The sequence below is a fragment of the Phyllopteryx taeniolatus genome, chromosome 8 (genome assembly GCF_024500385.1).
Source record: "Phyllopteryx taeniolatus isolate TA_2022b chromosome 8, UOR_Ptae_1.2, whole genome shotgun sequence".
Taxonomy (NCBI): Eukaryota; Metazoa; Chordata; class Actinopteri; order Syngnathiformes; family Syngnathidae; genus Phyllopteryx; species Phyllopteryx taeniolatus.
Window position 1 is genome coordinate 29,842,501 of NC_084509.1, and position 24,194 is coordinate 29,866,694.

Genomic DNA, 24,194 nt, shown 5'->3' on the forward strand with positions numbered 1-24,194 from the left:
GTGGTAATTTGACCTAATCAAAAAAGGCTACAGAGCCTAAATTAGCAACAATAAAACAACCAAACTTTGGCTGATGATGCCTCAGGAGATTAATTGTAAGATGAGTGATTATCAGTTATTTTTTGTTGAGGCTGAATCACCATTTTGTGCCCATTTCATCTGTTGAGAGGTCAAACTTCCTCAGCTGTTAAATGGTTAAAATGTGATGATGTCCTTACATAATATTGGAATTTGCTTTCAACAGTTCCTGAAAGTTTGGGGTCAATTATCTGGCGTCTTTTTCTTAAGGCAGTGGTTGCGATGGAAATTTAAAAGATGTATGTACCAAAACTTTAAACCTTATTTTTTCAAAATAAGGATTTCATTGTGGCAACATTAAAATTGCTATAACTGTCAATTTTTGAGGTATGTGGATGTATTATATGATTATATTATTATGTAATTAGAAGGGAATTAAATGTAAAATTTGAATATATGAATATCTCAATTAGCGTTTTTTGACCCATGAGAACCTTTGCGCCAGAGCCGGTCACATATTTTTAATTCATTGTACATTCCAAAAAATACAACTTCAAATTGGTAACATTTCGTGTAACATTGCGTGCTCACAGCCTGCCCAAAGTGCACAAAACATACAGCCCTTTTTAGGTAAACTTTTATGGGGCTTTGTTTGTTTTGCTGCTGACTTTACTTTGAGGTAACTGTGTAAAAGGATGAGCTCTGATAAATTTGATTCCTCACAAGTACCGGTACTATTAATATTATTCCGCCTGCAAGAGTTGTTGAAATGTGCACAATGCATTGATAGAGGCTTCACAGAGGGAAATCAATTTGTTTTGGTTTTGAGTTCTGAAATAAACATGTTTTATCTCAATAGGATTCTTCATGTGCGCAATGGCAATTGTAAGTACCACTTGGCAGAAGAGACCTTCAAGCTTGCGCAGTCTCATATGGAAAAATTAGCCAAACATGGCCATGAGGCCAACAAGGCAGCACTGTATGGAGAGTTTTGTGCCTTGCTTTTTGCCAAAAGTCATTATGATGAGGTATAGTTCACCTACACTTTCTGAGAACAATTGTGCAATAACAAACACATTGTATCATTTAATTGAATACTACCATTCTTCACTGACTTTTCCCCAGGCATACAGATGGTGTGTAGAGGCCATGAAGGAAATTACTCCAGAGCTGCCAGTGAAAGTAGTCATTGATGTCCTTCGCCAGGCTTCCAAGGTCTATAATGTTCTTTATATTAACATTTACGTATGTTTTTCATGGTCAGCAAATGTATTTATGACATGCAGGGGAATCTACTATTTCAGTGTGTTAAATGTATCAATCTACTGCAGGCCTGTGTGGTGAAGAGAGAATTCAGAAAAGCAGAACAGCTGATTAAACATGGTGTGTTTCTAGCAAGGTAAAATCTGTCACCGGACTCTCCATTATTGATGTTGAAGGCCATGATCACAATGACATGACTCATTTTTCCTTACAGAGAACACTTTGGGCTCAAGCATCCTAAATACTCTGACACGCTGCTGGATTATGGGTTTTACTTATTAAATGTAGACAACATATGCCAGTCAGTTGCTATTTACCAGGTATGTAATTACTTCTACTCCTGTTATCCAAATGCTTAATGCCTGGTTTGTTTGATGGTAACTTACTGTAGGTGTTACGATAATCTTAACATTTTTTAGTATCATGATAGCACAATAATCACTCACTTCTTTATATGCATGTATATAGTTTGTCCTCTGTACAGTATGTAACCCATCACAGTAATTATGCACACACTGCAGCAGAGTGCGATTTATCGCACCCTGTGATTCAGCGCCTTCCTTAAGCTGCTGGTGGGAATTGGGGTTGCCACGGTATAGTGACGATTGTTCCTCAAGATGTGAGCCCTCATCGATACGAAATGTCTTTTTTATTGTCCTGTTCGGCTGTTAGGTCAAGCAGAATGGAGGATCTGTTTCCATTTTATGCCAGAACAGTTTTACTGTGTCACAGTAGACTTTTTTTAAGCCGCTGCTGTGGTTTCTTAGTATTATAATTGATATTTATTGAGAATCAAGAGTCGATCAGTCGAATAGAGCAAAGTTCCTAGAGGGGAGTGAGACATGAAGACAAAAGACAAAGCACTAATTGTAAACAAGGTGAGAAAAGTAAATCATTACATATCTAGAACAATGAAACATTAGATATGAGTGTTGTATGGGGCAGTAGTGCTACACCCTGTGAGGGAAGGACAGGACAAGGACAGGAGAAGAAGCATGCAGGACAAGGGTCGTGAACCCGGCTGTACAACTGAAGTGTGGTGGAAGTGACTATGTAAATTGTAAGTCTGTAGGAGGTGAGTGTGAGTGAGGGGATACCCAAGCAATTAGCATATTCATGAGTTATTTGTCGCAATAAGTGAGTGGCCAGCAAAAAAGTCCCAGGGGTGTGTGCCTGCGGACACATGCAAGTAAATTGACACACACATGAATGCATAATGACTGACAGAAGTGTCCTGTAATTGCCTGCACCGCGGAGGCTGAGAACCACACCCAATCAATGGAGGGGCGGGATCGGGCCCAGGAGTCAACCCGAGAGCAGCCCGGTGGACGGGACACATCCCACACCGAGGGACCCAGGGCGGTCCGCCGGCCCCACCGAGGCGCCCCGACAACCGGTCACCCGGAGGAGTCCTCAGGGACCCAATGCCACCCACCCCACCATTGGTGGTGCATTAAAGGACACATGGGGATGAGTGTGTGTGATGCATTAAAATCAAGGGGGGCAGGCAGGGTGGTGGGGGGGCAGGGCGGCCGGACCGAGAAACAGCACTGACGTGCTGAAACCCGGTCCGACACCCGTAACCTCCCGACCCCATACCAGTTCCCCAGGAAACCCTGGATATGTATGTGTGCCCAGATGTGCCTAGTGAGAAAAATATATACAGTGAGTGGTGTGAGTGTGTGCTAGGTGAGTGATTAAGAGGCATGGCTGCTGTAGGTCGGGCCCATCAGGAAGGACAACCACAGACGATGAGGGCCGCCCCACCCAGCCCCGCAGCACCGACCCCGGGATCCCCCCCCCACACTCCAGCCAGCACCCACAACCCACCCCTGAGTGTGGGAGGTGCCCCCCCCCCCCCAAACCAGGCAGGGACGAAAACCCCACAGCCCGCAGGGGACCACCCGGCCCCCCCCAGGAGAAGAGGAAGAGGTGACCGCAGCAGGACGCAAGGAACGGAGAGAAGAGGAGGAAGCAGGCCTGAGGAGTGACAGGGAGTCCCACTGACCCCACCAGCAGCCAGAGCAGGGGACGCAGGCAGGCGCCAGCTGGATACGGAATGTATTTTAATCGGAGTATTTTACTTTTGGCCTATGAAATACTTAAAAACATAAAATGTACATTTTGTTTACAAATGTTTTGGGGAATATAGATTGCACTGCGATATGCTCCTCTCCAAAGTAAAAGAAAACATTTTGGTTTAATATCAAAAGATGACTATTAGGTGAAATCCACATTTAAGCTTTTATTTCCAGCTACAGTTGTACCCTGGTTCACAAACATAATTCGTTTGAAGTCTCTGTTTCTGAAACGAAACAATGTATCCCAATCCGTTCCAGCCCCAGAACAAAGTTGTTTACCCTGTTTTTATCGGTGTGTTATTACAAATTCTGTATATACACTACCAGTGGTGGGTGGTGCATTTTACACCTGGGTTTTATATAGGAATTTATGTGACCTAATCCATTTCTCAATACCATGACTATCACGTCACAATTTAAAAAAATCATATAGAAAAATGTACCAACCCTAATATATATATATATATATATATATATATATATATATATATATATATATATATATATATATATATATATATAATATTTGAAAGTCAATTTAATAAAACGTAAGCCTAGATTGAAGATACATTTCTTCATCAACCCTCCTCCAACTGCTTATCATGGGACTACTTTTTCCGGTTTGCCCGTGTGCTGGCTAAAAGTAATCTGCCTCTACGTCTGGCAGTTTACTTTCACTTTTCATGACCTGCACGTGTCTATGGAGCAGCGAAGTGTCCAGCCAACAAGTAGACACAGTCCGTGTACATCTGCGCCTGCACCTGCTGCCCAAGTTGTGGAGTAACATAGCAGTTAGCCGTGCATCGTTAGCCTCGGCTAGTTCGATCTGCTCGCAGGGGAGGCAGAGGAATGAGGGCAGCGAGCAGCACAAAGTCAGTGAAAGTCCATCTTTGTCCCCAATGTTGTGTCCAATAACGTCAGTACAACCACTGTGTGCTAAAGGTAATTTATTCAAACCCACTACTATTGTGTGCATTCCATAACATGCCTTTTGCAAAACCGCTGTAACCCCTGTAGTGTAGTGTTGTGGTGTAGTGTAGTCAGTGTTTGTAACGTGTACTTTGCACATTGTTGTTACGTCTGTTACGGTGTTAACTCAATGTTTAACTTGTTGCATTTTGTGGCACAGACAGAAAGTTTGTTTCCTAAACTCCACAGTATTGTTGAATATTTATAATATTTTAAAATGTAGCTATTTTGTGAGAGAAATGTTTCTTTGTTTTTACACATTTAATTTCTTATTTATCGTGTCGTTCGATGTACGTTTTAACGTTACAACCAAACTAGATTTGTTGCATAAAGGGCACTGTCGCTTTTTATATTCGTAAAATTTAGGAAAAGTGACGAAAAACCACGATCAATATCAGTACTTAGTAGGCTCGCTACATTCATAAAAATGAATCGTTCTCGATTACAGCAGTTTTTACTATTTCACTCAAACACACAAAATGACAACAGGAGGTGGAATTTTATAGAAAATGTCATTAAATCTAAGGGGGAAAACTACAGGGAAAAATGCAGAGGTACTGGACTACAAAGATTAAAAGCAAACGTACGTAAAAAACAAAATATAAGGTGAATGACTGAACTCGTGATTTGAGGGTGGAATGAGAATGTGCGGTGACAATGCGAGAGCTGAGAACTTCTGTGACCGTGAGTTAAGCCCGATTATGCATGAATTTGTACCTAGGAAACAGCATGCTGTACTCGCGTTGCGTAGAACAGAATTTAGGCAAGTCGCTCCTCCCGCTAGATGGGCAAGGGCGCCAACAGGTGGATTTGAGGAAAAAGGAAGCTTGGGGTGGCGTTGGTCCGCCACGGGCTTAGGGAAAACTTGCACCGCAATTCCTTCCTGACGGATCTTTTATTTGTAAGCTGCCCCACACATACAAAAATGTAGTTTCGGGGCGTGGGCAGAGATAGATCTGCGGTCCGCGCGCTAAGGAAGGTTCAGTGCGTCTCCGCCACCTCGTGGTGAGAGGTGGGGCTCCCTGCCGGTGCGCCAGTGTCTTCGGCAGGCAGGAGAAGCAAAGAGCTCAGAATAACAAAGGCTCTGGCTTTTTGTACCAAGGAGCGAAGACGGTTGACCTTGAGGGTTTCTAGTGGGAGGAGAGACCACGCCTCTGACTTTTAAAATGTGTTCTAGAATTTACCAGTGGTTTTAATACCAGTGGAATAGGAAATTAATCTAAGAATGTCTTGGAGGTGAAAAGAGTATCAGATCGAGTGATGAGGCTGAAATTTGAAATTGAGGGTGTTATGTGTAATGTGATTAGTGGCTATGCCCCACAGGTAGGATGTGACCTAGAGGTGAAAGAGAAATTCTGGAAGGAGCTAGATGATGTAGTTCTGAGCATCCCAGACAGAGAGAGAGTCGTAATTGGTGCAGATTGTAATGGACATGTTGGTGAAGGTAATAAGGGTGATGAAGAAGTGATGGGTAAGTACGGTATCCAGGAAAGGAACTTGGAGGGACAGATGGTGGTAGACTTTGCAACAAGGATGCAAATGGCTGTAGTGAACACTTTTTTCCAGAAGAGGCACGAACATAGGGTGACCTACAAGAGCGGAGGTAGAAGCACACAGGTGGATTACATCTTGTGCAGACGATGTAATCTGAAGGAGGTTACCAACTGTAAGGTAGTGGTAGGGGAGAGTGTGGCTAGACAGCATAGGATGGTGGTGTGTAAGATGACTCTGGTGGTGGGGAGGAAAATTAGGAAGACAAAGGCAGAGAAGAGAACCATGTGGTGGAAGCTGAGACAGGACGAGTGTTGTGCAGCTTTTCGGGAAGAGGTAATACAGGCTCTCGGTGGACGGGAAGAGCTTCCAGAAGACTGGACCACTGCAGCCAAGGTGATCAGAGAAGCAGGCAGGAGAGTACTTGGTGTATCTTCTGGCAGGAAAGGAGAGAAGGAGACTTGGTGGTGGAAGCTCACAGTACAGGAAATCATACAAGGAAAACGGTTAGCTAAGAAGAAGTGGGACACTGAGAGGACCGAAAAGAGGCGAAAGGAATACATTGAGATGCGACACAGGGCAAAGGTAGAGGTGGCAAAGGCAAAACAAGAGGCATATGATGACATGTATGGCAGGTTGGACACTAAAGAAGGAGAAAAGGATCTATACAGGCTGGCCAGACAGAGGGATAGAGATGGGAAGGATGTGCAGCAGGTTAGGGTGATTAAGGATAGAGATGGAAATATGTTGACTGGTGCCAGCAGTGTGCTAGGTAGATGGAAAGAATACTTCGAGGAGTTGATGAATGAGGAAAATGATAGAGAAGGGAGAGTAGAAGAGGCAAGTGTGGTGGACCAGGAAGTGGCAATGATTAGTAAGGGGGAAGTTAGAAAGGCATTAAAGAGAATGAAAAATGGAAAGGCAGTTGGTCCTGATGACATTCCTGTGGAGGTATGGAAGCATCTAGGAGAGGTGGCTGTGGAGTTTTTGACCAGCTTGTTCAGTAGAATTCTAGTGCGTGAGAAGATGCCTGAGGAATGGAGGAAAAGTGTACTGGTGCCCATTTTTAAGAACAAAGGTGATGTGCAGAGCTGTGGCAACTGTAGAGGAATAAAGTTGATGAGCCACACAATGAAGTTATGGGAAAGAGTAGTGGAGGCTAGACTCAGGACAGAAGTGAGTATTTGCGAGCAACAGTATGGTTTCATGCCTAGAAAGAGTACCACAGATGCATTATTTGCCTTGAGGATGTTGATGGAAAAGCACAGAGAAGGTCAGAAGGAGCTACATTGTGTCTTTGTAGATCTAGAGAAAGCCTATGACAGAGTACCCAGAGAGGAACTGTGGGACTGCATGCGGAAGTCTGGAGTGGCAGAGAAGTATGTTAGAATAATACAGGACATGTACGAGGGCAGCAGAACAGCGGTGAGGTGTGCTGTCGGTGTGACAGAAGAATTTAAGGTGGACGTGGGACTGCATCAGGGATCAGCCCTGAGCCCCTTCCTTTTTGCAGTGGTGATGGATAGGCTGACAGATGAGGTTAGACTGGAATCCCCGTGGACCATGATGTTTGCAGATGACATTGTGATCTGCAGTGAAAGCAGGGAGCAGCTGGAGGAACAGTTAGAAAGATGGAGGCATGCACTGGAAAGAAGAGGAATGAAGATTAGCCGAAATAAAACAGAATATATGTGCATGAATGAGAGGGGTGGTGGGGGAAGAATGAGGCTACAGGGAGAAGAGATGGCAAGGGTAGAGGACTTTAAATACTTGGGGTCAACCGTCCAGAGCAATGGTGAGTGTGGTCAGGAAGTGAAGAAACGGGTCCAAGCAGGTTGGAACGGGTGGAGGAAGGTGTCAGGTGTGTTATGTGACAGAAGAGTCTCTGCTAGGATGAAGGGCAAAGTTTATAAAACAGTGGTGAGGCCAGCCATGATGTATGGATTAGAGACAGTGGCACTGAAGAGAAAACAGGAAGCAGAGCTGGAGGTGGCGGAAATGAAGATGTTGAGGTTTGCTCTCGGAGTGACCAGGTTGGATAAAATTAGAAATGAGCTCATCAGAGGGACAGCCAAGGTTCGATGTTTTGGAGACAAAGTTAGAGAGAGCAGACTTCAATGGTTTGGACATGTCCAGAGGAGAGAGAGTGAGTATATTGGTAGAAGGATGATGAGGATGGAGCTGCCAGGCAAGAGAGCTAGAGGAAGACCAAAGAGAAGGTTGATGGATGTCGTGAGGGAAGACATGATGGCAGTTGGTGTTCGAGAGGAGGATGCAGGAGATAGGCTCTCATGGAAAAGGATGACGCGCTGTGGCGACCCCTAACGGGACAAGCCGAAAGGAAAAGAAGAAGAAGAAGAAGAGGAATAGGAAATTAATTATTGGATCTAAGATAAAGAAATTGGTTCCCAGCTTTTGCATTGTCATGCACACACCCTAATATATGCAATGAGTGTTTCAGCCTTATCCGGTGGCTAAGAGCACTTAATATTTGTGATTCAGTTGACAAAACAGATTTAACCAGCAGACCTGTGGGGAAACAACCATTGGTGACATTGGTGTCATAATCTGCGCTGGGCGCATTCGTGCAAATTTTGTAAAATATCAAAACAGACATTTAAATTCTGTGAAAACTTGGCACAGTTCGCGGCTTGCAGTATCTCTCCACCGCCAGCGTTCCAGCAATTGTCCCAGAGCGCTTGGCCAAGAGAAAACAACAAATGGTCCATTGAACTTTATTTTGAGTTCCTTGTCACATTTGGGAAGAGGTTCTTCCAACCTTTTGCTCGGCATCTCAGTTCTGCACAACAAAGGGTATTTGATGAATGGAAACCCAGATTTGTAGGGGAGCTGTTAATTAGTTTAAGGTCCGGGTGACATAAACCAGGCTTCCTGTGACCGTCTGGCTCAGCGGGGTAGCAGGGAGGAATGCAGAGTTTATCATTTGTGGGAGTTGCTGTTGGCACATTATTCCGTCGGGCATACTCGCTACATATCCCACCTTCGTTGGCTTGATCCAGCTCGATGGTGGGTCTCGGCGACGTCTCCTTGGAAGGTGGCACAGGTTGGCAAGTACACACGACAATGAAATTACCAAACTACATTAGTGGATAATATTCCCCCTTTCGGCCATAAAAGTTGTCTATGACAATTTCTTACTCAAGGTGTGCCTGTATGTGAATATAGAAGTCATTGTAGGTATAGATGTGTGTGGAGAGAAAAATTTATATATATGTTGGGATGGCAGCGAGAACAGTAATTCGGGACCGGGGAGAAGCTAATACTAAGGATAAACACTATGTGTAGAGTCCTCGAAAAAAAAAAAAAACAAGAGGAGAACTCAACAGGTTCTGAAGAAAAAGGAGAAGTGAAAACTAGCTTCAACTTAGCACACGGGGCATAATAGTTAGGTGTAGAACCTAATTCATCAATCAAGGAGAGGGAACGTGCCAAGTAGAGGTTCTAATCTTGACTAAAGAATGAAACCTTAATCTAGGATTAAAAGGGCGTGGATCGGTCCGGGTGGCAATTTAGGTCAAGGAGGACCTCCTCCACTGTCTGTAGGGGGTCAGGTTCGGGTTCAGCCCTATGGAAGACCTTGGGTGGGTATTGGAGTGCTGTTCTAAGCAGTTCCACAGCTTCTGGGTCTTTTGGTAGGGCAGCTAGGCTATGCTGAAAATTATGCAGTGACCGAGGATGGTTCGGGCCACTAAATTAAGGTCTGTAGCAGACCAGGACTGCGCAAACAGGGGATCTGGTGTCTTAGTGTTGCTGATGTCAATTGCCTGAGTTCCTTCAAATTTAAATTGTTAAAATATTTCAGGGTCACATTCGAATTTATGTTGTTTGAGAAACTCAGAAAACACAATTTGACTGTCGTAACTGCCAGGCGGCAGATGGTGCTGTATGACATCCTCAAGATGCAAAGTGGCATCTTTGAGGGCGTTGCTGATTGGGCGAGTGACAAAGAAGGCTCTCTCTCGGAACTCAGGATTGACATGCAGAGCTGCGGCGCTTATAAGGACCAAAACCCGAGATGGGCCGGATTAATGGGGCCTGTCAGGGCCATAGAATGAACAATTTTGATGAAGCCGAGGGGTCCCAAATTTTGGAGAATTCTCTCCATTGCTAAGCTGTCTAGCGAGGGAACAATTTCACGTAGCCTGTCATTCATCAAAATGTTAGCAATCTGTGTGTGAGCGTAAACCGTCAGGAGCAGCGACAACCGCATGGTTATGGTCTACCTATTTTAGTTTAGGGTTACACTTCAAGTGTCGAGAACTACAATGGTTACTCTTCACGTGGTACTTAGCGACCAAGAATTGGTTACTTCGTTAGCCATGCGTTGTCGTGTGGTAGGGATCTCTGAGTGGAATTCCCGAAGTTGTGTCTCGATAGTTGTTTTTTTTATATAGAAAATGTAATTAAATCTAACGGGGGAACTACAGGGTAACATACAGAGGGACTCTACCACAAAAATTTCAGACAAACGTAAAGAAAAAGATACAGGGTGGATGACTGAACTGTATAATGTATAACCCTAACCCAATTATAGAAATATCTCTTACTTGTCATAAGCCAGTGATTCTGAGGACTATACCGTTTTATATAAAGAAGTCAAAAAAGCCATATATTTTATTGTAATATTACTTCACAAATTTGCTGTCAAGTTATCCATAAATTGTATAAAGGGTGTCCACATATTATAGAATTATTCAGCTTTACCTCTTATATGTTAATTTTTTGTAATGCAAAAGTATAGGACATTTCTTTAATCCATTGTTTAGAGTTTGGTCTCTCTTGCCTGTAGAAGACAAAAAAAAAAATACAGAAAAATAACATGGCTGCTCCAAGCTAAGCCGCCCAATAATATAGTTTCATATTAGGCAAATTAAATCCTCCCCTATCATATGGTAAATGAAGTAAATCTCAGTTGTTTTATTTTTCCAAAAAAAGGGAGAATCATTTCCCCCCCCCCCCTCCCTCCGTGTAGAAAAGAAGGATACCGGTAAAGGAAAGGGATTTGATTGGAATAAGTAAAGAAATTTAGGCAAACTTGACATTTTAATAATATGGATTCGCCCAATCATAGAAATTGGCAAAGAATTCCATTTCTTCAACATTTCTGTCATGTTTTCCATCAATGGATCATAATTGGTTGGTACAATGTTTTCGTCAGACGTTATTTTAATTCCTAAATACATGTATGTAAACCCATCTGGCGCAAATGCGCAATTTGTGTGAATTGTTGGATACTCTCTCTCTCTTCTTTATTTCGTAGCAACAGAGCACTTTTACAATTATTAATTTTATAACCAGAGAATTGTCCAAATGTGATCAGAAGTTGATATAATGATTTAGTTGAGGTACAGAGCAGAACAATATCATCCGGAAATAGCGAATAAAAGCGTGATGTTCAGTCCCTCCTATCGTGACACCTGTGATTTCTGATGATTGGCGTATTGCCATGGCTAAAAGTTCGAAATAAAAATAAAACATGCGATATCGGGCAACCCTGTCGAGTGGATCTGCCTCGTTGAAATGAAATTTGATTAATTGTTATCATTTCAACTGTTGGTTCAGTGTGTAGTAGGTTATTCCACCTAAGATGACTTTCCCCGAATCCAAATCTTTTGAAGACCTCAAACAAATATCCCCATTCGATCTTGTCAAAGGCTTGATCGACGTCTCATGACAGAATTGCACGTCCTTCAGCGTTTTGTTTTAGAAATAATACACTTACATTATGAAATGCTTGTCTACCTAAAACAAACCCATTTTGGTCTTTATTAATCAGACATGGAATGATAGTTTCTATCCTTTTAGCCAAGGCCTTTTCTAGTATTTTGGGTGGCAATCTAAATTTAATAAGAAACTGTTTGCTTTTCGGGATTATCAGGATACTCGGATTTATATAATTCTTTATATAATAGTTTGGTAAATGTTGCATTTATTTCAACTCGATCAATTAAACTCTTTCCACCCTCTATTTTGATTAAATTGATAACCCTGTCTGTCTGCATTATTTTTCATCATTTCTTTCCAGGAGATTTCTAGCGTTCTCCCCTTCATCTTAATATGACTGATTTAGTCACATCAAATTTGAGGCAATACTGACATTTTAATTGTACTAATTCCTTCTCTTTTCTTGATAAGCACTATGATACAATTGATGTTCTAACAAATTTTCTTTTTAAAATATTCAATTGCATGTAATAGGATTTATTTTTGTTCATTAAAACTTTATTATTGTATATATATATATATATATATATATTATTATTTCACCTGGTTATTTGTTTCTATGTGCCCTGCGATTGGCTGGCGACCAGTTCAGGGTTGTAGCCTGCCTCTCGCCCGAAGGTAGCTAGGATAGGCTCCAGCACCCCCGCGACCCTGGTGAGGAGAAGCGGTACAGAAAATGGATGGATGGATTATTTCACCTCTTAAACAGGGTGGGGCAGAAAGGACAGATGTTTTTGAAAAGCTCACAAAGTCAAAAATGATGGCTCCAAAAAAATTCTCAATGTGTTCGTATCGAAATAGCATTTGACACAATCAAGTGTGGAAAAGAACATTCATCCTGTGGTGTCCGTTTTCATTGATGCATTTCTGAAGGTGTTGATGTTTATTTGTGAATAGCTTCTTTCAACTCGTCCCGTTTACGGTGTCTATGCGCATACACACGTGCCTTGAGGTGTCCCCACATAAAATAATAACAAATGGACACATCAGGGGACCAAGGGGGCCAGAGTGTCAGCAAACCTGGAAATGAGGTGGTCACCAAAAATAGGACGAAGAACGGCCATTGATGCGCTGGCCGTGTAAGCCGTCGCCCCATCCTGCTAAAACGCCAAACATCGGACAGGTATGCGTCTTCGTCGCAATTCAGGCACAAATAAGTTATTTATCATCTCAAGGTCAAAGAACACAGACCAAATCAACAGAGCAATGTTGGAGAGATGTTGCATTTTGTTTTCCACACTTGTGTCAAATGCAATTTCAAGATGAACACATTGATGTCAATAAAATTCATTTGCAGCTACCATTTATTATTTTGTGAGTTTATCAAAAACACATCCATGTATAAGCTTTAAATGATTCCTACTTAAGAGATGCACTGTTTGATTTGTGTTGAAAAAAATTATCTATTTTCTTCTCAAGAAACCTCACAAAATTTGCATTTAAGAGCCTTCTAAACTGAAAATGTAATCTTGGTGGAGGAAAAAAAACGTTGTTTTTTTTTTAACCCTTGTAGTATAAAAGAAATCGGGGCATTATGGGAAAATAATATACTGTCCTACCGAAACATCCTCAGATCATTTTACACTTGAGACAATGTGAGTCCCAGGATGCACATGTCATGGAAACAATGAGTCCCTGCAACTTATCATCATGGCATACAGATACAGTAATCGTCCGCTAAATCACGGTTCTTGCTCGCGGTCCCAGATTTGTATTACCGTTGTTCCTTTATTTTTATACTGTTTGTAAAAATGTTTGTGTTATCTATTGCTCTTGCGCGCTCTCTCTCTCTCTCTCTCTCTCTCTCTCTCTCTCTCTCTCTCTCTCAGTATATTGTGTTTTTAGGACTGTCACGACAGTAAATTGTTTAAGATGAGACATTTCGCCAAAAACTATCACAACAAATGATCGTATTGTTGGTATTGTCTCTTATCATCTCATTGGTGATCATGATTGACTGCAGCTTGTACTTTCTCTTTTCCAACCTTAAAAATGTTGTTGTTTAGCAGCACTTGTTGGACATACCAAAACTCAACAGCACAGTGAAAAAGTCCAAGTCGGAGCAATTGCAGAGTTACTTAAGCTGGGAAATAAATGTAGTACATCGGCACCTTCAAACTTCAATAAGATTTCCAGTTTTCCACATGTACAACCCAAATGCTTTCAAAACAAAGAATTGAATAGCATGTCAAGCATGGTGGCAGCACCATGTGCTGGGGCTACTCATGGTAGTAGGCCACTGCGCAAAGTGGACAGAATAAGAAAGGAGGACTACCTCCGAATTCTTCAAACTCAGCATAAATCAATAGCGACAATTGTTCTCTAAACCTGGGCAAAATTGGGTATTACAACAGGACAATGGGTCTCATTCAGTAACGGTGTGTACTGCAAATTTTTATTCAGAACCTCCTCAGACCATGCATATGCACAAATAATGAACGATCAGCTTTTAAAAAAACTAATACACACCTATGCAAGTATATTTATGCTATCATAGTTTGAATCTTAATTACGAACACTGAATTTCTTTACCATCACAATATTGATTGTACTTTTACGCTTTAAAAGGTCAACATATTAAGCTGGTAAGCTATAAATATTCATTGTAATCAGTTGCAGATTTAATATTCAGTGTATATTTCAACATTCGACAGTCGTTGTCTGGTTCAATTTACGTTGCCCAATTCGTTATTCAGTTGCAAATTCAACATTCGGTGTACAACCCCAACCCCGCTGAAAATGGGAGGTTGTGTTAAACACAAATAAAAACAGAATACAATGATTTAATTTAATTGAATACACTACAAAGACAAGATATTGAATGTTCAAACTGATAAACTATTGTTTTTAGCAAATAATCATTAACTTAGAATTTCATGGCTGCAACACGTTCCAAAAAAGCTGAGACAGTTGGCAAAAAAGAGTTGAGGAATGCTCATCAAACACCTGTTTGGAACATCCCGCAGGTGAACAGGCGAATTGGGAACAGGCGGGTGCCATGATTGGGTAGAAAAGGAGCTTCCCTCAATTGCTCAGTCATTCGAGCTCATCTGCTATGGACTGATGCAAAGAAGAAGAAGAAGAAGAATCACTTCTTATTGTCATGAACGTGCATGCACATGAAATTTGTTCTCTGCATTCAACCCATCACAGTGAACACATACACATGTTAGTGGAACACACTGGAGCAGGGGGCAGCTGAAGCGCCCGGGGAGCATTTGGGGGTATCGGTGTCTTGCTCAAGGACACCACAGCCGTGAGTCCTGGGGATGTTGGCGGATGGTCCAGTCGGGGTCTTGAAGCTAGGTCCCCCACGGTGGCAGCCTTTTGAGCTTAACCATTGGAACCAGTGGAAAAGTGATCTGTGGTCCGACAAGTCCACATTTCAAATTGTTTTTGGAAATTGTGGACGTGTCCTCCGGGCCAAAGAGGAAAAGATCCGGGTGGCTGGTCTCAGACGATCTTGGAGGGGAACATGCTGGCTGTGGGTGTCCTGGGCGGGTGTGGTTACACGTGGTCTGCGGTCGTGAGGCCGGTTGAATGTACTGCCAAATTGTCTTTGGAGACGGCTGATGGGAGAGAAATGAACATTCAATTCACGGGCAACAGCTCTGGTGGACATTCCTGCAGTCAGCATCCCAATTGCACGCTCGCGACATCTGTGGCATTGTGCTGCGTGATAAAACTGCACATTTCAGAGTGGCCAACCTAAAGCACACCTGTGCAATAATCATGCGGTACAAACAGCATCTTGATATGCCACACCTGTGAGGTGGGATGGATTATCTTGACAAAGGAGACATGCTCACTAACACAGATTTAGATAGATTTGTGAACAATAGTTGAGGGAAATGGCCTTTTGTGTATGTAGAAAAAGTTTTAGATCTTTGAGTCCAGCTCACGAAAAATGGGAGCAAAAACAAAAGTGTTGCATTTATATTTTTGTTCAGTGTATATACGTCGAACAATACTATGTATACGGCCGATTTAGTCTGACAAAAGCTATTCAGAAGTGATAACCGGATTAATACAGGAGCTTCTAATTACTGTTTACACTCAGGGGGGTAATGAGACATCTCCGATTTTACGACGTTTTTTGGAAAAAAGACACTGAATGTTGAATTCGCAGCTGAATATGTTGAATTTTTGAAGCTGAAAAGTACATCGAATTTTTTGATGGTTAAACAATCCAATGTTTGTAATTCAGATTCAAAATCTGATGGCACAGATATACTTCAACACACATCTTTTACCCAAGTTTCACAACGTAACGAAACTATATTAACTCAGAAAAACATAATAATAATTGAAACCGGGAATTTGCTAATGAGTTGACTAAATGTCCGAAATAACCATGAAATGGACACATCTCATCACTTTCACCCTTGTTCCATTCATATATTTTTTGTTATGCAAATACAGAAGGGAATATAACTGCACCTCCTGTATGTCATATGCCAATATGAAGGGAGCGCTTTCATATTTTAATTAGGGAAAAATATTTTATTTAGTTATGATTGGATTATTATTTTAATTATTGTCTTTTATGTTTTATTTCCAGCAATTTGTTCCAGCTGGGGTTTGTGCTATTGAAATAAATTATGTGTGTATCCGCCTCTGGCTTGATGTGGTCGCTCAAAGAGGTACACGCTTGATTGCACAATCTGAACAGAGAGCGAACTGCTGTATTCTGTGTTTGACTGTGTTTGTGTTATTTTCCTTACCACTAAACACCAAAACGTAGAACACATTTCCTAATTTATGCACAGCTTCAAAGTTTTTGTATCGACAAAGTATACGCGCTACACACAGAGTGAAGTGAAAAAGTTTGATCGGGAAATCCCTATCAAAAAATCTCGAAGATTGTCATCCGATACTTCATGGAGTGTTCACTCAGGTGAAGGGGCTCGTGATTTCATGAACAAAACTGCATCACCGTAGTATATCAAAAAACCTCAAAGATGTCATCTGATACTTCATGGAGGGTTCACTCGGGTGAAGAGGCTCGTGATTTAATAAATATTATAAACTGCAACGCCTCATAAGTATTTGTTTATAGGCCAAATTATTTTTTAAAATATTGTTACCATGTAGAAGCCAACTGGACTGTAGTTACAATTTGATAACGAACACAAATTAATTTGACCAAAGTGCTTAATGTTGAGCGGCTCGGTGGAGGACTGGTTAGAGCGTCTGCCTCACAGTTCTGAGGACCGGGGTTCAATCCCCGGCCCCGCCTGTGTGGAGTTTGCATGTTCTCCCCGTGCCTGCGTGGGTTTTCTCCGGGCACTCCGGTTTCCTCCCACATCCCGAAAACATGCATGGTAGGTTCATTGAAGACTCTACATTGCCCGTAGGTGTGAATGTGAGCGCGAATGGTTGTTTGTTTGTATGTGCCCTGCGATTGGCTGGCAACCAGTTCAGTGTGTACCCCGCCTGCTGCCCGAAGATAGCTGGGATAGGCTCCAGCACTCCCGTGACCCTTGTGAGGAGAAGTGGCTTAGGAAATGGATGGATGGATGGATGCTTAATGTTGCTCTACAACACCCCTTGTGGTCCTCATAAGTATGTATATGTTATGTATCTTTATGTTATATTATTCATTTACGTTTTGATGAACCATTATAAGAGATCGTCTTCAGGTGATTAAACGCCTGTACTGGCATTGAGAGGAAGCTGTGGTTAATTTGTTGAGCATTTATTGCTGGAGTCCCAACTGAAACTGAAAGGGTATCGTAGTTATTTCCCAGTGCTCAAGCAAAGATCAACAGATATAACTGTCATTTCATACTTTGGTAGAACGATTTTTTAGAAGCAGGAAAATATGGCTAATACGGGACAGTCGGCCCAACTGTGTTATGCTGCCTATGGTAAATAACACTGTGTAACAAAACCGAATGAAAACGGTTAGCTTTACCCTAACTTAGGCAGTGTTGACTGACTTGTTGAGGACAAAGCTGGAAACTTCAGCATCCCTTTTAAAATCTTTTTCTTTCATGAGCTCCTTCCAACTGGGGAAGGCTAGCCTGATGTGTATCCTCTTTTGAATGCTCTGTTGCTTAAGTTGCCTTGCTTTCCTGTCGGTGACGTAACTGTCTCCATTGCATATCCATGGTCTTGCGTTGTGCTGCTGCGGTAGTGCAAATTTGCCGGGTATGGTAGTTAGATGATCTTCTCCGGTGTCTCAATCTCTGCGCTGAATCGCAGGGGAACCGCAAAGTTATTCCACGTTGGTGCTGCGTGTCCCCCACAGCGGTTGTAGTTTCAAGATGGCAGACTGTCATGGCGCTCCCCTACTGGGTCACCACTCTTATGTATTAATAAATCTTTGCTTACGAGAATGTATCAGAATATTAGCAGAGGTCATAAGCCACCAATGATAACACATATATTAACATCGATTTTGGCAAGTATACAACTGAAGATGTTACACAGTGTCCCTTTAAGGACAACAAAGTCAGTGTTTTGGAGTGGCCATCGCAAAGCCCTGATCTCAATACCTTTGAAAGTTTGTGGGCAGACCTGAAAAGGCATGTGCAAGTAAGGCTGCCTTCAAACTTTGCTCAGTTACACTAGTTCTATCAGGAGGAATAGGCCAAAAATTCCTTCCAACTGCTTGTGGAAGGGTATCCAAAACATTTGACCCAATCAATAGGAGTTTTTCCACCAACCAGCTCAGGAACATTGAGTTCCTGGTAGAAGGAGTTCCTGCTAGCACAAAGTTCCTGCGGCTCATGTGGTTTGCGTTTCCACCAAGTCTAGTCAAGTCAAGTTTATTTGGATAGATCTTAATCACAGAAGAGTCTCAAAGGGCTTCAAAGGCCCACAGTTGGATATGATCAACGACATCGCCTAATCTAAACCCCCCAAGAGGCACAAACATAGGGTGACCTACAACAACAGGAGGTAGAAGCACACAGGGGGATTACATTTTGTGTAGACGATGTAATCTGAAGGAGGTTACCGATTGTAAGGTAGTGGTAGGGGAGCGTGTGGCTAGACAGCATAGGATGGTGGTGTGTAAGATGACTCTGGTGGTGGGGAGGAAGATTAGGAAGACAAAGGCAGAGCACAGAACCATGTGGTGGAAGCTGAGACAGGACGAGTGTTGTGCAGCTTTTCGGGAAGAGGTGAGACAGGCTCTCGGTGGACAGGAGGAGCTTCCAGAAGACTGGACAACTGCAGCCAAGGTGATCAGAGAGGCAGGCAGGCAGGAGAGTACTTGGTGTATCTTCTGGCAGGAAAGGAGAGAAGGAGACTTGGTGGTGGAATCTCACAGTACGGGAAATCATACAAGGAAAAAGGTTAGCTAAGAAGAAGTGGGATACTGAGAGGACCGAGGAGAGGCGAAAGGAATACATTGAGATGCGACACAGGGAAAAGGTAGAGGTGGCAAAGGCCAAACGAGAGGCATATGATGAAGTGTATGCCAGGTTGGACACTAAAGAAGGAGCAAATGATATATACAGGTTGGCCAGACAGAGGGATAGAGATGGGAAGGATGTGCAGCAGGTTAGGGTGATTAAGGATAGAGATGGAAATATGTTGACTGGTGCCAGTAGTATGCTAGATAGATGGAAAGAATACTTTGAGGAGTTGAGGAAAATGAGAGAGAAGGGAGAGTAGAAGAGGCAAATGTGGTCCACCAGGAAGTGGCAATGATTAGTAAGGGGGAAGTTAGAAAGGCATTAAATAGGATGAAAAACTGAAAGGGAGTTGGTCCTTATGACATTCCTGTGGAGGTATGGAAGCATCTAGGAGAGGTGGCTGTGGAGTTTTTGACCAGCTTGTTCAATAGAATTCTCGCGCGTGAGAAGATGCCTGAGGAATGGAGGAAAAGTGTGCTGGTGCCCATTTTTAAGAACAAGGGTGATGTGCAGAGCTGTGGGAACTATAGAGGAATAAAGTTGATGAGCCACACAATGAAGTTATGGGAAAGAGTAGTGGAAAGCTCGACTCAGGACAGAAGTGAGTATTTGCGAGCAACAGTATGGTTTCATGCCTAGAAAGAGTACCACAGATGCATTATTTGCCTTGAGGATGTTGATGGAAAAGTACAGAGAAGGTCAGACGGAGCTACATTCTGTCTTTGTAGATCTAGAGAAAGCCTATGACAGAGTACCCAGAGAGGAACTGTGGTAAAGCATGCGGAAGTCTAGAGTGGCAGAGAAGTATGTTCTAATAATAATGGACATGTACGAGGGCAGCAGAACAGTGGTGAGGTGTGCTGTAGGTGTGACAGACGAATTTAAGGTGGCGGTGGGACTGCATCAGGGATCAGCCCTGAGCCCCTTCCTTTTTGCAGTGGTGATGCATAGGCTGTCAACTGAGGTTAGACTGGAATCCCCGTGGACGATGATGTTTGCAGATGACATTGTGATCTGCAGTGAAAGCAGGAAGCAGCTGGAGGAACAGTTAGAAAGATGGAGGCATGCACTGGAAAGCAGAGGAATGAAGATTAGCTGAAGTAAAACTGAATATATATGCATGAATGAGAGGGGTGGTGGGGGAAGAGTGAGGCTACAGGGAGAAGAGATAGCAAGGGTATAGGACTTTAAATACTTGGGGTCAACCGTCCAGAGCAATGGTGAGTGAGGTCAGGAAGTGACGAAACGGGTCCAAGCAGGTGGGAATGGGTGGAGGAAGGTGTCAGGTGTGTTATGTGACAGAAGAGTCTGCTAGGATGAAGGGCAAAATTTATAAAACAGTGGTGAGGCCAGCCATGATGCACGGATGAGAGACAGTGGCACTGAAGAGACGACAGGAAGCAGAATTGGAGGTGGCGGAAATGAAGATGTTGAGTTTGGCTCTCGGAGTGACCGGGTTGGATAAAATTAGAAATGAGCTCGTTAGAGGGACAGCCAAGGTTCGAAATGTTGGAGACAAAGTTAGAGAGAGCAGCCTTGGATGGTTTGGACACGTCCAGAGGAGAAATAGTGAGTCAATTGGTCGAAGGATGATGAGGATGGAGCTGCCAGGCAAGAGAGCTAGAGGAAGACCAAAAAGAAGGTTGATGGATGTCGTGAGGGAAGACATGAGGGCAGTTGGTGTTCGAGAGGAGGATGTAGGAGATCGGCTTACATGGAAAAGGATGACGCGCTGTGGCGACTCCTAAAGGGACTAGCCGAAAGGAAAAGAAGAAGTTCGGATCGTTCTATTGTCACAGGTTGACATGGCCCAAAGCAGAGATGTCCACATAAATTTCGGTTACGATTGCTTGCAGTTTTATGACATTAAGCTACATAAAGGTTTTTCTCTTTAGTGAGCATATAGAGGAGTCACCAAAAGGTCTCACCCCGACTCCTTGTCAACCCAGCTGGTCTCCAGGAGACGTCGCGTAGACGTTTCTGCAACCAGCGGAGATTCGGGTCGCCATCAGGTCACCAGCTCGTAAAAAAAATAAAAATTAAAAATAAAAATAATGTACCGGCATTACCAGATAACTAGCAACCCTTTATTGCTCAGTGACTGTTTTTCTCAATGTATTTATGTCTCAAAGGTGTTCTCTGTCAATTGACTGTCTGTTGTAGTACTAGAGCGACTCCAATTACCGGAGACCAATTCCTTGTGTTTTTTGGACAAACTTGGGAAATAAAGATGATTCTGATTCTGATTAAAACAAATCTTAAGAATTAAGAACACATTTCTTAAATTGTCTGCCACAACACAATAGTGTAGTAACTTTGATTGTGAGTCCTCTGTGTCGCCCATCCAGTAGGTATCATTAACAAAGTCCTGTTAGCGTTTTCTGTTTTTCAATAAAAACCACATGTATGCATCTAAAACTAATTTCTTTTTGTGCAAATCCCAGACGGCATTGGACATCAGACAGTCTGTATTTGGAGGAAAAAACATCCATGTTGCCACAGCTCATGAAGACCTGGCCTATTCCTCCTATGTTCACCAGTACAGCTCTGGAAAATTCGATAATGCTCTGTGAGTACATGTGAATTAGAATATGAATACTGTTGAACATAAAATATACAATATAACGTACCTTAACAAAATGCACCCAACCCATGATTGAGTAATACTGTGTCATGATCATTTTTGTTGTTCTTGAACTAGAACTGACTTTTTAGCCATGATAGAGGGAAATATAAAACTTTCCTAACAGTGGTGCCTTGAGATATGAGCAACGCGACGCAAAGTTTTTCGAGATACAAGCTGTCATCCGGATGATTTTTTTGCTTTCACTTGCAAGAGCAAACTTGACATAATAGCTTTAAAGGTATGGTGGCAATAAACTCAACTCAACTCACTTCACAATAAGCAGCACTTTGAGGACAATTCAAAAAAAATTCTAAAAAAACAGGATTCAAGCTGTTTAATACCACTCCCAGTTCAAATGTACTGTAAAACTAAACTGAACTAAAAACAGGTGCCTATATAAGTGTAATGCATTATTGAGTGAATGCCGAAAGCATGCACACGTTATTGTATTGTATTGTGTTTTTCTCATTCAAACATGACCAACATTTCCCACATTTTACACCGCATTAAAATACCCTAATTTTCCCCACATTCCCCCATATTCTACCTTATTCCCTCCTGCTTCAACATTTCTTGACAAAGTCAAACCTTTCCAACTACAAAATATTTTCCACATTATCCCAATCCCACATATTTCCATCCATCCATTTTCTACCGCTTGTCCGATGTCGGGTCGCGGGGGCAGTAGCTTTAGCAGGGACGCCCAGACTTCCCTCTCCCCAGCCACTTCATCCAGCTCGTCCGGGGGGTATCCCGATCTCTATTACAAGCTATAAAGTCTTAAACATTATTTTTTTAAATAAAAAATACTGAGTGATTTTGAGTTTCCATTTTCCAATTATTCTAGTGCTGTGACACAGGAATGTCCCCTAATTGTGGGTGAGTATAGTTTATAGTAGGAATCTTGAATCTGAATGAGCACAGTTGCTATTGACCAAAACTTGTCTTTCTCTGAAGTGTTTATCTTAAATAGAGAAATACCGGCAAGACATAAGACTGGAATACATTATCTAGCTGAGTAAAGTGACCTAAATGTTTAAGAAGACTCTTTGTGTGTTCTGAAGATTCCATGCAGAACGTGCCATCGACATCATTACTCATATTCTACCTGAGGATCATCTGCTCCTGGCCTCCTCCAAGAGAGTCAAAGGTAAGGAAGGCACGGCAATATTGGTTGTACTGACCGTACGAGGCAATCGAAGCCATTCAATGGGTTACAATAATAGTCATAGCCCTGGAACTTTTCCAAATTTTCTCACCTTACAATTACAAATGTAAATGTATTTTATTGAAATGTCATGTGATTGACCAACACAAAGTTACATGTAATTGAGAATTAGAAGGACAATGATACATGGGTTTCTTTTTTTATATTACAAATAAAAACACGGTTGAGTCTTAGAAGGCTCTTTTGGCTTGTAAAAGAAGCTGCTTTAATGGCCAAGAGACTTACGTGACGCCACCTATTGGTGCAGTATGCAACGGCCGCCATCTTTGAGGGGATGCCTTTGTAAACACATCATAGATTTCGTGCGGGGCACTGATTTTAAATGGAATGAGATAGCTGAGGCTAATTGTCAGTACTCGTTAGTATTTTGTCTATAACAATGGCAAACAATTATGCTGTTTACGGCTGAACAGAGACAATAAATCCTTCTTTGTGATACCGGCAGTAATTGTGTAAACCACAGTAACAGGCAAAGGTTACTTTGATTCGTGATGCATCAAAATTTCTGTCGCCGAAATGTTTGGGACCAAAATAGCCCAAAAGTGCATTTTGGGTTTGGGACCGAAACACTTTTTTAACCGAAATAATACCAACGGCCGGCGCACACTACTGTGTTACCCTCAGAGTAAAAAAATATTTACTATTAACAAGCAATGTCCTATAGAACATTGCTAGGAGGTCACTTTGTTACATAAAGCTTAGACACACAGTTTTATAATGACATAGTGTCATAGTGCCATAAATCACCATAAAAGTGAAATAAGTATAAATGTTAAATAACACTTATTTAAAAAAACTACTGGTCACATAAACACTCATTTGTGACAAACGCAGCTCACGCAACTGTGATGTGCCTGCCATGAATGGCGGCTGAGGCCGCACTGAATTGGTTGCCAAATCCAAATCCGTTTATCCACGACATACGAAGGCTCGTAAATAGTGTATTCTGATGGGTTTTTCCTGCAAGTCCCTAACAAAACCCAACACTCTTGAAGGAAAATGAACTTTAGTTCGAACACCGTTCTTTGACGCCAGAATGAGCATGTTCTCAATTACCTTCAGAAATAAACTAAGTTCAGTTCACGTTCGCACAAAATATGAAAGAGTTCAATGAACGAAAGTTCATTGAACTCGTTCATGTAAAACACCGACGATATACACAAGTGTACAAAAATTGTTGGTACCCCTCTGTTAATTAAAGAAAACCCACAGTGAAAATAACTTGAATCTGACAAAAATAAATAAAAAATGTTATGAAAATTAACCAATGAAAATCAGACATTGTTTTAAAAAACAAACTCATGTAACAGGCCTGGACAAAAATGATTTGACCATAGGGACATGTTCAACCAAGGTGTGTCCTCTAATTAGCCTTCAGATTCAAGTTACTTCTGTGACCACTGTGG

The 24,194-nt window shown here is 42.1% G+C and overlaps 1 protein-coding gene across 6 annotated transcripts in view; it reads left to right on the plus strand.

Moving 5' to 3' along the window:
* Positions 1-24,194, plus strand: part of appbp2 (amyloid beta precursor protein (cytoplasmic tail) binding protein 2) — a 75,116-nt gene that overhangs the window by 36,793 nt on the left and 14,129 nt on the right. For 4 of the 6 annotated variants that reach the window (XM_061781238.1, XM_061781233.1, XM_061781237.1 and 1 more), the window contains exons 5-10: positions 878-1,046; positions 1,144-1,233; positions 1,323-1,417; positions 1,496-1,601; positions 21,379-21,503; positions 22,625-22,710. In XM_061781238.1, coding sequence (XP_061637222.1) covers positions 878-1,046; positions 1,144-1,233; positions 1,323-1,417; positions 1,496-1,601; positions 21,379-21,503; positions 22,625-22,710 — 671 coding nt within the window. The remainder of the gene's footprint in view (positions 1-877; positions 1,047-1,143; positions 1,234-1,322; positions 1,418-1,495; positions 1,602-21,378; positions 21,504-22,624; positions 22,711-24,194) is intronic. The other 2 variants (XM_061781234.1, XM_061781236.1) reach the window with 1 other exon arrangement.